General features: G+C 36.7%; 1 protein-coding gene across 2 annotated transcripts in view; it reads right to left on the minus strand.

Annotated features, from left to right (window-relative positions):
* NUP153 (nucleoporin 153) overlaps window positions 1-15262 on the minus strand; it is a gene marked incomplete at its 5' end in the record, with an annotated part of 62597 nt that overhangs the window by 23891 nt on the left and 23444 nt on the right. Inside the window, 9 exons of one of the 2 annotated variants that reach the window (XM_084618688.1) lie at window positions 755-807; window positions 5050-5196; window positions 7709-7762; window positions 7853-7897; window positions 8027-8143; window positions 10427-10555; window positions 10638-10777; window positions 12144-12392; window positions 14373-14586. In XM_084618688.1, the coding sequence (XP_084474814.1) occupies window positions 755-807; window positions 5050-5196; window positions 7709-7762; window positions 7853-7897; window positions 8027-8143; window positions 10427-10555; window positions 10638-10777; window positions 12144-12392; window positions 14373-14586 (1148 nt within the window). Of the gene's footprint in view, window positions 1-754; window positions 808-5049; window positions 5197-7708; window positions 7763-7852; window positions 7898-8026; window positions 8144-10426; window positions 10556-10637; window positions 10778-12143; window positions 12393-14372; window positions 14590-15262 lie in introns of both variants that reach the window. The other variant, XM_084618687.1, reaches the window with a different exon arrangement.

A 15262-nucleotide genomic window follows, 5' to 3' on the forward strand; every position in this document is an offset into this window, starting at 1 on the left:
ATGAGCCAAAACTGAAGGTGCGAGTGTAGGACAGGTGGAACCACATAGGCTAGTCCACTAAGCGGGTTACTTCTGTCATGTCACGGGAAGTGGTAGGTCAGCTCAGAGCACCTTAAACCAAGGCTTCACATTCCAAACTATTAGAAAAACGTGAGGCTGCTACCATACAGAGTACCCAGATGAACTAAGAGAAACATCTTCACTGCAAAATGCCTTACTTCTACAACATCTAATCCTGATAGAATTGCCAAAGGAGCGAAGGTAATATTAGAAATCTAGTTCAGCTAGCTGAAAAACTGTCCACACTTCCTGGAGAAGGGAAATTACAATGCCTCACCAGCCAAACAGCCCCCTCTACAAGAGTGACATTGCAAGAACTTTGTTTATTTCCCGTCTTCATTTGCTGGTAGGAAGACATGTACTGGCTAATAAGTGGTTGTCTGTAAATCATGTTATTCTCATGTATCCTTTTTTCATTTAGTATAACTACTGCTATCGTTATTAATTTATCTATCATCATTCCCTTCTTTTCCACTAAGTGTATATTAACAGACTTCAGACATTTCATATGCCATTTCTGAGAAACAATTCTTAACTAAAGAGTCCCAATTTCACATTCTGTTGTGTGATCAAGAAATATTTCTTATTTCCTTTACAAAAAGGGTAAGCACGGAGATTCCAGCAGAGGATGCACAAAGCCACCACCCTTCTCCCATGTAAGTAATTTAGATTAAATCTAGGAGGTCAGACATACCTTTCAGGTGGCTCTACTTGCTGTTCTGCAGTCAAATTCTTCTCCCTCACTCCCTGCAAATAAAGGAAAATAACTTCGGTTTCTCTGAATTTGCTATTATTTGAAGCACAAAACAAGACTATAGTTATGGCAATTCTTACAACATTTCTTCTGCTTCTTTTATTAGTTAAACTAACTAGAAAAATCTAACCGCATCTACTTAGACGTTGGAGTTAAGTCAATATTACAGACACACTCAAATTAAGCTTTGCAGCTCCAATGGGTGTCATCAGTTTATCACTATTACTGATTAAAATAATGGGAGATTAAATTCGTTTTGTATTAACCAAATTTCACTAGCATAGCCTGCATACAAGACACATTAAGTACCAATTTTAACAAACACTGGATTCCAAATAATATATTATAAACTTTTTGGACCAAAATCTGGGCTGATTTTACAGTCCATGCAATCCCACTGAGGTAATATTTACTGAAATTAAGTAGTATATCAAATAATACTAGCAAGGTATTTACATTAGAAAGAGCATGCCATTTTAACAATCCCATTAACCATAGAAACAAACATCTATTGACATCTGACTCATATCAATCTTCTATCAGGACAAAACACAAACTCTGCAATCTAAACAATTTATGAATTCATAGATATTAAGACCATAAATTACCATTATGATTATCCATTCTGACACTGTATAACACAAGTCCTATAATTTTACTCAGTAATTCCTACATCAAGCCCATAACTTCAATCTGAGGTAAAGCATATCTTCAGAAAGACATTCAATCTTGATTTTAAGACTTAAAGTGATGGAAAATCCACCACATACCTTGGTAATTTGTTCCAACAGTTAGTTACCCTATTTAAAATGTATACCTTATTTCTAGTTTAGTTTCTTTTTCCAGACATTGGCCTTGGTCATGCTTTTGTATACTAGACTAAAGACCCTTTAATCAGAAATTTTCTCCCTGTGTAGGTACTCAGACCGTGATTTTAATCTTCTCTTGGATAAACTATACAGATTGAGCTTCTTAAATCGTCCTTTGCAAGACAGTTTTCTACACCTCTGATCATTCGTCTGAACCTTCTTTTCTGAACCCCAATTTTTCAACGTCCTTTTTGAAGCACTGAGACCAGAACTGGATGCTGGGCTCCATTAATGGTCTCCTTAACACTATACGTAGACATACTGCCACCTCTCTATCCTACTCAATACTCTTCTGCTTATACATCCAAGGATTATGTTAGCCTTCTTAGCATGGCATCTTATCATGACCCTCTAAGTTGTTTTCAGAGTCACTGTTTTCTAAGATGTAGCCCCTCACTGTGAGACGCACACTTTTTGTTTCTAAATGTATCTTACATTTGGCAATATTAAAATACATGTTGTTCAAATGAGCCCAGCTTACTAAGCAATCCAGAAGGCTCTGCAGAATTGACCTGTCTTTTTTTTTTTTTTAATTACTCCACCAATTTTTGCATCATCTGCAAAAGTAGCCAGCAATGATCATATATTTTCCTCCAGATCGCTGAAGATAATGAATAGCACTGGGCCAAGAACAGATTCCTGAGGTACCCCACTGGAAACATGCCCCACTTGATAACAGTTCCTCAGTTACAATTACTTTGTGAGATCTATTAGCCAGTTCTTAATGCAATTACTATGTGCCACACTGATTATGCCATTTGCATTGAACTTTGTATTCATTTGCATAGAACTTTGTATTTGTATTTGTGTGGGGGAAAATCCCATTAGAACAGATACACAGATGACTGTGAAATACAGCTCATCTCTCTCCCCTGTAATATAACAGAAAGCCTCAGCTAGTCACTAAAATACACATAACGTGGAGTTTTGTATGGAATATTCAGATAACATTAAGGTTAGAGAGGTAGACCCTCAAAAAATTAGAAAATCCAAAATTAAGCCTGCACACATAATCTTAGCTCTACCTCTTGCAGGTATGCATTTTTTCTGAGAGTTGCTATTGGAATAAAACATCTTTAGTCTCTTGCTGACTAAGCAGGCAGCCCTAACAGATCACAACCACTAGGTTTCTTTCTCTAGTTCCCTTTTACAACTACTTATTTTTCTTCTATTAAACACTTTTACTCCCCCCTCTAAACTGCAATGAGTTTCTTCTCTAGGTTCTCACTTGCATCAACATGTAATCATTATGAGTTACAAGGGGCAGTTAAGGTCAACAACATAAAACAGGTCCTCCTGCTCCCTGGGCCCTTCCAGACATGAGACTTAAATCCAAACTGAAACGTTAAACACAAAAATGCTGAACTGAGGCACCCCCACATATGGTAGCTGTGCTGAGTTATTTACTAGCAGACAGTTCCCATTTAGAGTTCAAAATTCACTGAATATTTATTTGATTCTGACAACTTTTGAGTCTAATGAAAATCATGATAAAATATTTATGCTATCTACATAACAGCTCAAAATTTCAATTTAAGTTCAATATTGTAAAACTGAAAACCCTCCAGCCTGAGCCTGAACATCTACACTTCTAGTTTTAGCCCCACAAACCCGAGTTAGCTGACCTTGGCTCTGCGACGCAGTGCCGTGGGTTTTTTATTGCAATGTAGACATACCCCCAATGTCTCTGCACTTTAACAGCTCACCGTATGTTCCTGTCTCAACTCCCCCGTAGCAGTGCTGCCTTGGTTCACAATGGGGAGTTCAAGGAGCAGTGCCATGGACAGCCTTTCAGGCCTTAACGCCCAAGTTACGGCCACGGAACCTCTAAAAGTAGTGACAGTTAAGTGCCAAGTCATCTACCAATGAGAACTCTTGACACACAAGTCCAGTCTTCTCATGCCACTGACTCATTACAACCAACAGAACGGCTTCAAGCAAACAAACTGTAGAGAAGAGGCAGTGACCAAGTTATCACTCTCACAAACTTGAGCAGTGACATAACTCTGTAGCCTCTATATTCATAACCATTAAATGCAATCATTAATTTAGCTTCATTACAACCTAATTTCTTCAAATATAGCCTATGCACAAAAGATTTCAATTGATTTTAAGTATAAGTTTGAAGTGTCTGTCTTTCTTTTATTAAGATCACTCAGGAAAACAAAAAAACTTGACAGATAGACAATCAATCATTTAAGAAAGTTAACTCAAAACTTATTAACAGATTTACTTGTAAATTCTCAGAAAATTCATTCTGTAAAAAGAGCAAGTCCTGTAAGTTTGGGGAGGGTAAGCTGTTTTGTTTTTTTTTAAACAACAAAAAGGTTAAATCCCTGCTTTTAAGGACAAAAGGGAACTCAGACTTAACTACTGAGCTATAACCAACTCCACCATAATAGACTGTATTACAAATGTCTGTGGCTGGGAAATAATATGTTGGTGTGCTGCCTAAAATCCATTCAAGCTTTACTCAGAAGAGCCCAAGGGAGAACACTTAGTGAAAATATCAATACTTGTTCCGAATTTTAACTATGCTTTCTATAGAAACATAAATGGCACCTTCTTTCCTCCAAGCCTATGCCACTTGGTTGTTCAACAATTTAACAACCCATACACTTCACTTTCAAAAATATCCATAGGTTGGTTTCTCCCACTCACGTCAGTGCTACTTCATCTTCCTCCAAAGACGATCTCTGGCAAAACAGGTAACTGCACAGGCAGGGGGGTTCCCTCACTCTTCTGGTTCAACCATCTCAAAAGAGACCCTCCCGACTTTCCAGTCCCCAGTATTTGCATAATAGGAAAGGACAAGGTACAATTTTTGTCTGGGAACTATGGTATATTAGAACAAGCTGCAAAAGTTTATATATTTTATAAGTTACCTATAAAATTTTAGAGTAACACAAACTGAAATGCCCTACAGGATCTCACAAATTAGATCACTGGGAGACCATAGCTTAACTGAAGGATAGTTTATACATAGCTCAAGTATGTTTATTTAGCATGAAAGTAATCCAAGTTTTGCTAAATAATTATTTCAGCAGAAGTTTCTTGTAAGACTATCAGAGATTTGATCAAAACTAGGTCTCAAAATTTACTGCGCTTCTGCGTTATCCTTTCAGTCCAAATATAGTCCAAGCCAGCAGCACATCGTTACACTGAGGATGACCAACCAATCACATAATGGTCCATGAATACAATAAAAGTCGACATGAATTCAAATATTCCTTCTACAAAGATTCCTACTGTCTTAAGCATTACCCTACCCTGAATGTTATAAATTGTCTTGACAGGTAAGAACATCTCAATAGGAGAACTATTTATATTTATAGCTCTTCCAAAGTTAAGAGAAAGCATACTTACTTTGTGCTTTACGTCTACTCCCTGTGTAATCTTGCCTGACTCAGCAGCTGGAGTCAGAGATGGTTTAAAATACTGTAACCGGCTCACTGACTGAGAAATTGTCTTCGGTGCCACTAGTTTCTGGACTGGAGGGTGCTGGGATTCCACCTTTAAAAGAAGCAGCAATCAATATAGTTAGTTTGGAGACTTTGAGATCATTTATATTTACTTAAAAACCTGAATTAAACTAGCTAACTACCTCTACGCAATCACTGCACTCAGTGAGGTGCTCTCATGTGCTATACAGGTATTCAATGCGCATGGAGAAATTAGGAAGAAAGTCAAGCAAGGTATTCAACTGTGTCTTGAATCTAAAACCAGGATTCCTCAGCTAATTTTAGTAACATTTAGGAACATTGATGATTTCAGTGAATTAGAGTATTATTCTGTTTTACACACACAATGAAATTTGTGGTCATAGCTGAAGCCAGGAAATAGACTTCTATGTCAAAATGCTAATGGCTAATCAATCAACCCTCTGGATTTGATTACTCTAACAAATCTCATCCTAAAAAAAATACAACAGCATTAGTCAACTAAGCCCTCAAACCATGCAGGCACTTTGAAAATTTTACCCCACATTTTATTTTACTGACTCATTTTAAAAAGACAATGTCAATTCAAATTTTATCCAAAATTTTGGATTTTGCGTAAAGCAAGCTTCTACAGAAGAACCAAAAAGATGAACACAAAAAGAATCTTTAAATTATTTTCTTTTTAACAAACATTCCAACGTTAAGAGTTATTTTAAACAAATACCACATGCACTATATTTGCAACTTATACATTGCTACACTACATACATATCTAAAAATTAAACTGACTTCATTGATTTTCATTGTCCTAACAAAGAAATGTTTGAATATGTAAATAGTGAAAATTAATCTGAATTTTATAATCTGCTTCACTTGCAGTAATCTAGTTTTGTCAAACACCAGTAGAGAAAATAATTTACAATATTATTTTTAAACTAACAATATCCCTATAACTCAGGAAGGAGCCAAATTTTATTTCCCCTAATGTAATTTCAAGGATTATTTCATGAAAAGGATCTTTTTAGAAGCTCATTACAATACTTCTTGTCTGCTTCGGATACCTTCCATAAAGTATGTGTTAAACTAAGTTTGTTCGTCAATCTAGTCCACTCTAAATGGAAGAATTTTGCAGTGTGAATTTTAATGTGCATTATCAAAACATTATAAAGAAAGGTAGGCGGACATTTTTCTGACAAGGGATTACAGATAAAAAGCACTAATGTGAGTGCTATTCTGGCCTACATGGGTTTTTAAAGTAAGAAATGTACTGCACCACTGGTATCAATTGAAACAGTTTTTACTAAGTACACAAGTGTTCTGTCAACAGTCCAGTTACTCTGGCAGCTAAGCACAAACAAAAAAAACACCCAACAATCCTTGTCTCGACCAGCAATTACTACCATCAAGGGCTTCCCTTTTCTTGCCAAATATTGCAGTATGAATAGACAATTCCTTTCCTTTCAGCCAGAGACAGCTGTGTGCAACATTCGTTTAGCCTGACGTCGCCAGGTTCTCTGTTGCATAACCGCTACATCTTTTTTAATGCCTCAACACAGGTGTGGCTCTATAATTTAACTGAAAATGCTATACTGCAGTTTTCTTTGCAGTTTATTTACATGACACTTATGCTGAAGAAATTACACACTATACTTTGTGTTCGAGTGTCATCTTTTCAACAAATGCTCAACTACAAAAGATGTGGATTCTAATATGTTCTGGTAAACTGTCAAGTGTAATACTATTTCTAGTCAAAAGGTCAGTACAAAAATTTAAGAGACATTCTCTCCATTTTCTGTGTAAAACTTCATGTGGTGGATGCTATGGAAGGAAAACAATATTTTTATTTCTATAGTGGTCTCAGATCCCAAATTTATGCAATATTAGAAGTATCTGAAAAACCTGAAAAATCCATTAGCATTTTTCACTTGTTAACACCATGACAGGAATCATGATTTACCATACCATTATGACTAATTAGGGCTTCTTTAACAACAGTTTAAACTTATTCTTATGTGTAAGAACATTGGTTAAAATTATAGAGGTGACCAGAAATTACAAAATTCCATCCCTCCTCAGCAAGCCACCATTTTTCAAGACAGAAGCACTAAGAAGCACAGGTAACAAGTTTAAATCATTGGTTTAAATACAAGTCTGGCAAAGTCATTTAGCACCATTTATAAATATTTATTATTTGTTCCATTTCTGGTCACTCTTCCGGCACAAGAGCTTCCTCAAACTATTGTCTAACACACACCTTGCTTGCCAACTAGTAGCGGGAAGAAGCAAAGCTCCCTTTAGAGTTCCAGCCATGTTCCTCTTAGTAACAGATCTCAGGAAAGAGCAACACGAAACTAGCCTGCCCCAGAAGTGGAGTGGATAACCGTCCCAGCCCTCCCAGATATAGTGTGTACAAGAGAACATTTTTTGTCATTAATAATCCAAACAAAATATAATTTTAATGTTATGTGAGTTAATATCCTATTCCTTGTATACACTATAGGTTTGCAGAAACTTCACAGTACTTAAAAACTAATGAATATTTTAATTAAATTGATAAAACTACCTGGGTATCAGTGAATCCTTACCTGTTTTCTCTTTGAATGGAAGCGAGTAATATCCAGCATGCTCCTGTCCACAGGCTGTAAGGAAAAAGCCACACGTTAGAGGAAAATTCTTTACAATGACATTGGCATGAAACAAAAGAGAAGACAGTTTAGAGACAAACTTACAGAAGACAATGGAGAAGCAACAGAAGATGGAATCCTTTTAGCATCCTGTCAAATAAATATTACAGTAAGTTAAACTATATTAAGAAAGTTTTCACCAATATGGTGCAGGTAAGTTTAGAATGTGTTACATGCTCTTGCACTGAAACACAATAGAGTAAAATGAGAGCCATTTACTGCTAAAGGACTTGACATCTTCTCCAGAGACTGCAAGATGCGCCGCGCTGTGGAACTTGTCACTCCATAGGATTGCACATTTGCTTGCTTAGCTTTCATTTGTCTTCTGACTGGTGTCTGAAAAGTTAGCATGATAAATGTTAAAATGTTGGACTTCAACATTCATATATTTATTTGTTTTGGGACAACAATGGGTTGGATCCCAATATTTTAGAAGAGATGTGGGGAATGAGCTCAATGAGGACCTACTGAAGAAAATGGGAGTCTACTGGCTTCATAGCAAGAGTTGGATTGTGCCTGAAAGATGGGTGTGGGACAAAGTGACATCTTAAATCACTTCAATTCATATTCTTTTAATCAAAATGTAAAAGGCTGAAAAAGAAAAAAAATAATGGGCCTGCTATCTTTTTTGAAAAAGGGCAGGGAAGAAAATGTAAATAAAGGCTCATTGCAAGTCACATCTGAAGAATGTACTTTGAGTAAGCAAGAGAAGTCAGATTTACATGACAGTATAATGAATCATCTTAATCAGTGTACATCATGATTAGGAATTCCAATTTGTAGTTTCTCTTTAATTATTTTCAGAGTTTATATTTTGCTACTACAGTGCCTTGTAACTTCTTTGTAAAGAAGAGAAACCTTTATATTTACAACAATACATATCAAATATAACTATAAAAGAGAAGCAACAAAGGTCAAAAGGAAGAATACTCGGAAAGCTTCCTTGAATACTAATTTATTGTTGGGATCCTATGTTGCCCCTGTGTAATCACAGACACATGCTGTGCATCACACTGCTGCTATGTGCAGGAAGGAAGCAAAGCATAGAGGGTACAAGCAGCTAGTAACACTGGCTGTAATCCTCAGCAAATAGCATGGGCAGGATGTGAGCTTATTCCCTCCTTCAAAGGAAGCTTGCCATTTTAGTTCCCCTTCCCCAGGCCCAATTATGTTTATTTTTTAAAACTGATTTTTGAAAAATTGCAATCAATTTTTTTTGGCTGTGTATAGCATTTATGATATTAGACCTGTTCTATAGTCTATAAGACATTATCTGTCTTTAAGAGTTGTATCTTTGTAAAGTGGCATGTACGTCCATTCGGATTATGTAAATGTTTAAATGGATTCTGTTACAGTGTCTATCTTGACATTGCACTTAGGATTGTACCCTAATCTCTGCTGGGTAGAAGAATAAAGGTCAGCAAAACTACGTTGTTTGTTAAGTAGTATGTCACTTTAAATATGAAAACTTTCAAAAAGGCACGAACATCTGTTCCTGCTGTAGTTAAGGTTACATGATGTTTTACACACACATTATATACACATACATACTGTGTGTATAGTGAAGCATGCGTAAATTATATATAAATTGTTATGCAACTTTAAAGCAATCACTACTGTTTCTGCTATAATACAAGTTTTCCAATTTAAAGATACATGATAAAGTATATCTGTGTTATAATACAGCTTGTCCCTGTCTCTCAGACAACAAACAGCATTGTACTATTTGTAATTTTCACTGATCACTTCTACAACATTCCTAAGGCCAGACTGCTATTACACAAACAAGGCACTGACCCTTTACTATTCTACTCAGCAGAGATTAGGACGCATGGAATTCATCATGGAAACCTATATTCAGTGTTTCACTTACTCTGGTTTACATCCGGAAGAACAAGAGAAGCACAAGTCTCCATGAGAGCCAAGGATTGAGTACCACTGCTCCAAGTGAGACAAGGTGGGTGAATTTCTTATTGGACCAACTTTTGTTGGTGAAAGACAATTTTCAAGCTACAGAGTTTGAGTTTTCACCAACAGAATTTGCTCCGCTAAGAGCTATTACCTCACCCACCTTGTGACTCTCCTGGAATCAACATGGTTACAACACTCCTTTTAGTGGCTGGCTGCTGAAACAAAAACTGCACAAGAGTGTGTATGCACACTGGAGAAGCAATGGTTGCTCTACAACAGTTTTTAAATTAAAAATCAGTTTAATAAGCAACTATTCATCACCAGTAATCCCACTGGTTAATATGCTCATGAAATTTACCTTTAAGATTGGAAGCTTTCCTGGTTGAAGACTTCTACATTTGACAGTTTTCTCCCCCATTACTGAATGTCAGTGATATCTCTATAATAGTATAAAGAAAAGGAGTACTTGTGGCACCTTAGAGACTAATTTGTTAGTCTCTAAGATGCCACAAGTACTCCTTTTCTTTTTGAGAATACAGACTAACACGGATGCTACTCTGAAACCTATAATAGTATAGTGTCTACTACTGAAGTATTTGATAATAAAGTAAGTTTCTGATCTATCTTGAATGCACATTTTCAAGACAAAATTTTCATTTTACATTTCAACTGCTCTTCCCTGCCCATATAATCAATGCTTTCTCTTACCTGATAAGGAGTAATTCGTATTTTAGATTGCCTTGCTGCTGCAGCTGCACCACCATAAGTGGTTTTTCCAGGGTAAAATGGAGAATCCCCAAGCTGGCTTGTCTTAAGGACAGAAGCATTACCAAGTGACTGCAGAGAGAAATATTAATAGGTAGTTAGCAAAATGGAGACAAAACTAATGTGATTAGAATTTATATTGTGTAGTACTCACAGGGGATAGGGCTCCAAAAGCAGATAAGTTGAATGCAGGTTTTTTAGAGCTGGTAGCAGAATGTTGTGTGAGAGAATGAGATCGTTCAGCCTCTGTGGACCAGAGAGGTGGTACTGATGTATTTTTTGAAATTGCTATATCTGACAAAAGAACACATGGTGTGTGTAAATCATATTGTAAGTTAGTTAATACGCAAGAAAACTGGATATAAAACAGCATTAAGGAGAGACATAATAAAATCCAATATTTAATCCTGCACTATTCTACCCCAGGGTTTCAGGGTTCTTTAAACAGACTAATATTGTGTATTATGGCAATATAATCTGTTTCAAAGAGTAGGAGCACCAACATCATCCCTGAACCCAGGCTCTGTTCTCAAAAGTGTATACACAACTAGCCCTTAGAATGGAAATTCAAGGAACTAAACAGAACTGAATACTGATGGATTTACTATAAAACGGTATTTCTTCTTTCTGATGAAGACAGAAGGAGACTATAACACATGGGGATTGGTAATCAGATTATAAATCCTTCACACGTAAGTCAATGGTTCAAGACTAGCCCAGGTCAGAAATGACTCATTCATAAATCTGGTAACTGTTTAGTTATCCATCTGAAATGAGGTAATGCTCTTATTCCCATTACTATCAAATAGTCCATAGAAGCCACCAGCATTCTTACCGGCAAATTCAGGTAGGCCAAGAATCGCAACAGCATGGAAACAACTATCCTCACCAAGGATAGCGCCTCCAGAAAGGGGGAGAGCAATGGTAGATGCACAGTACGAGGAGACCTGCAATATGGCTGCCTGTGCTGTCTAGCACTTATTCTGAAGATAAAGGACCTCAGAATCCAAAGGTGTCAGTCCAAAACTTAAAATTTTTACTTTAAAATCTTGAGAATGTTTTTCCTTCGTGAATGTAGTATTCATGAAATGTGACAGACTTGTCAGTATTGAAAAGTGAAGTCCTCTGTCCACAAAACAGATAAAGCACAAGCAGTGCAAGTCTCCCCACATGACCCTGACCGTATGGCTCAGCTCTGACCTGCAGAACACCCCAGCCCATTTTCAGGGTTTCCATTGCCATTCAATACTGAATTACATTGGTGATTTTGATATGAACATCCATTTAAAATTAAACTGATTGAGACCACCACCCAATTTCATGAGTACAATGAGCTGTCAGTCACTACTACCTCAACTTAGATATGAGTATAACCTAGGTGAAAGGCTTCGTGTTCCATCACCAAGTCCTGAGACATCCTAGCCTCATAACAGCATTTTTCAGAACACTCATCTAAAAATTACAATGTGATGTAATATTTCAGATACTTAAACAAAGTTAAATTCTTAAATACCAGAAGATATACATCTAAGTAATTGGCACTAACAAACTTTGTATTTACTAAGATGACAGATGGCATATGAAACAAACTCAATTTATTCATGTTGTGAAACACGATCATCATATAAGGCAGATATAACCGTAGTAAAATAAAAGTTACCTTTATCAGATGCTCTAGAGGAGAAGCCACTAGTAGTTGAGATGTTATCATCATCATGCTGAGAGGTAGAATCTTTGATTTCTTTTACAAGGGAGAGTCCAGAACTACCAATTGCAAATGCAGAGGATGTGGAGGGCTGACAATGTGGTGATGGGGAATCCAACATGGTGCAATTCAAATGACTCCGATGAAGAGAGGGTCTTGTTAATACATCTGAGAAGTTTAATGCAGATCTACTTGTGGACGGTTCTAAAGAGGAATTAAAAAAAACACAATTAGCATTCTATTAGGCAAGGTAAGTGTACAAGCACACAGAAATCAAGAGCTGTTTTCTATCAACAGTCACTCTACTGCCATGTGTCAAGTACAAAAATAGAGATAAGCCAAATTTAACTTCTTCCTCACCCATACAGGGTTTCACTTAACTGTCTGATGACAGCAGCAGCACTACATGCAAATACTTACCCTCCTGCAACATTAAACAAAATTTTAAACTACAAAGAAGTAAGGAATTCAGTGTCAAGGTTTCCTTAGCAGCCCTAATGTTGTCCCCTATGTCCAATTGCTCTCAAATAGAGTCTTTCATCACACAAAATATATGCAAATTTACAAAATGCACGTATGAAGAAAATGATGAGATTCAGACATTAGACAATTCACCTAATTAATACAATCTCTATTAGATAGAAAGTATTAATAGTCACTTGATTATATGCAATAAAGGTACTTTTTTTTGTATCTTCTCTAAATTTTATTGTACTGGCTCCCCCTACAGATGAAAAATGCTGTGTCCCTGCCATCAATTATTGCTGGGATTTTAGCATACAGAGAGGATACAAACCTCTTGGTTTGTGTGAAAGTGATGCCACCCTATAGTAGCAACTTCTCAAATAAATCAAAAGGTCTGAAAGGCTATTGGTGGATTAGTTCTTATAGTTCTTGTGAGAAGGAGATGGCTATTAAAGTATATTTTATCCAAAAGGAGCCCGAGGCCTTCCTCAGACATTCTAGGAAAGCAAATGCTATTAATATCAGCATCTATGGATTAGCTCAGTGTCCAGAACCATGGTGCGGTCACTAACCAGTCTGCCCAACCTCCAGCAGATTTTTATGACAACATCTTGAGAGGAATTATATACACCAGGCTAAAGGTCCAGCTTGGGAGACAGCATCTGTGCTTCAGGTCAATGGTTCCTGAAAGCTGATTATATGGAGTTTGTTTTTTTCCGTTCTCAAGTCATTAAGATTTATCTGTGGCATTCCTCATTTGCATCATAACTGGTCAAAGTTCTGGACAGTAGTGTTATTCCTAATCCTTTGGAGTTGTTTGAGTAAATCTGCTGTGTGGTTGTCCTTGCTGAGAAGTCCTGTAAGTACTTCTCAACCCAAGACAGTATGTGTTCCTCTGTCCTGAAGACATCCCCTATTCCTTTATGAAAACTTGCTCTCTAGTCAAGGACTGCGAGTGCTGTAAATTTTCTTATTTGCCCTTGAAGTCTTCTTCAAATGGTGTTGCTAGCAGAGGCAACTAACCTTCTCCAATTTGACAGTCATATAATGATAGATGCACACAAATGACCTCCTTACCCAGGCTAGCACTTTTGGTGATCGCCACCACAGCAAACATTTTTAATACATGCTCACAGATGGGAGTATCTGGATAGTCCTGCACTGCAAATCTAAGAAACTATTGCCATGTCCTGCCAACCTTGTCATGTTTATAAGTATCCTAATTTTAAGGTAATTAAGAACTAACCTGAATTTACCACCTGTATTACTGATCAAAGGAGCCTGATTTAAAAGGTCAGGACTCCGAGGAGGGTATCTTCCACTCATTCTAGGACTGCTCATCAGTATCTAGAAACATAATGAATGTTTCTATGGTAATGGGATAAGAGCTTTTCATCTAGAGGTCTTTTGTTTATAAACAATCCAGCTTACTTCTGAGTACAAATCATGACCATTTAACAGCTATTTAATGTATTATGTGAAACTCATTGACATATAATTCCCTATAGGACACCCCTCAGAGAACACAGGAAGACAATGTTTCAAATGATACGTTTGCACTTAAAATTGAAAAAAGTTATTAAAACATTTGTGTCAGAATTTGTAAAATCGCTTTTCCTTCCAATTTCTCTTAAGTTATAATTAATTCGGAAATGTAAATTTATTAATAAAGATTATTCAACTACCTGGCTACAGTTTTGATTGCAAACTCTCACATACCTTCTAAATTAATTCTTGTTGACTCAGGAGTGACTCTCCCATCAAACACTGGGGTGTCATCATCTGCATAACCATGATGGTAGTTTACTGGAGTTTCCTGCTGGCTTGTAGGTTCGCTTGCATCTACACATTCATCTTCACTTTTATTGAAATACCTTTGTAACCACCCTGGTACGATATTCTTCACTGATTCTGTAACTCTACTAATGATTCCCTGCTTGAAAAAGAAAGTGCTTATATTTAACCACAAGCATGAACTCAAAAATATATTTTGACATACAACATTACACAGATACTAAAGACACGTCAGGCAAGAGCTGCTGAGAAAATGAATACAACAGACAAGAAGTTCAAACCCTTAAAGAAAGTATTATATTCCTCGAGGACAAATAAGATGACTATTCATTGGACAATTTATTTACTTACTGCATCAGAGTTTTTAATCTCCCTAATTCTCACAACTCTGATTGAACTTCAAGAGACAGGTCACTAAGCTACATCCTTCCTCCAGTTTGTGAGACGACCTTCTTCCTACCCCTTCTCTTAGTGCTTGTCTACACGTGGAGTTGCTCCTGATTAATTCCATATGTGAATATTCTTTTGCTAGAATAAATGTGTCCCTATGTGGACTTAATCAGGAACAACTATATGTGCAAAGAAACCCTTAGTCAACATCTACAGTGACATCAAGCTACTTCCAACAAACCATGAACCTCATGATTTTTTGCTCATGGCACTTTAAACATTGACTACTTGTATCAAAATCTATAAAATACTATGCTTTGAACAGATATCTGTATCCTCTGATGAACTGCTAACATGAGTGAGTAATCAATGCTGATTTATCATTCTTATATTGGTGTTACTGAAAAAGAGTAATCAATTGGTCA

The sequence above is a fragment of the Lepidochelys olivacea genome, assembly GCF_965140295.1.
Source record: "Lepidochelys olivacea isolate rLepOli2 genome assembly, chromosome: 2".
NCBI classification, from domain to species: Eukaryota; Metazoa; Chordata; order Testudines; family Cheloniidae; genus Lepidochelys; species Lepidochelys olivacea.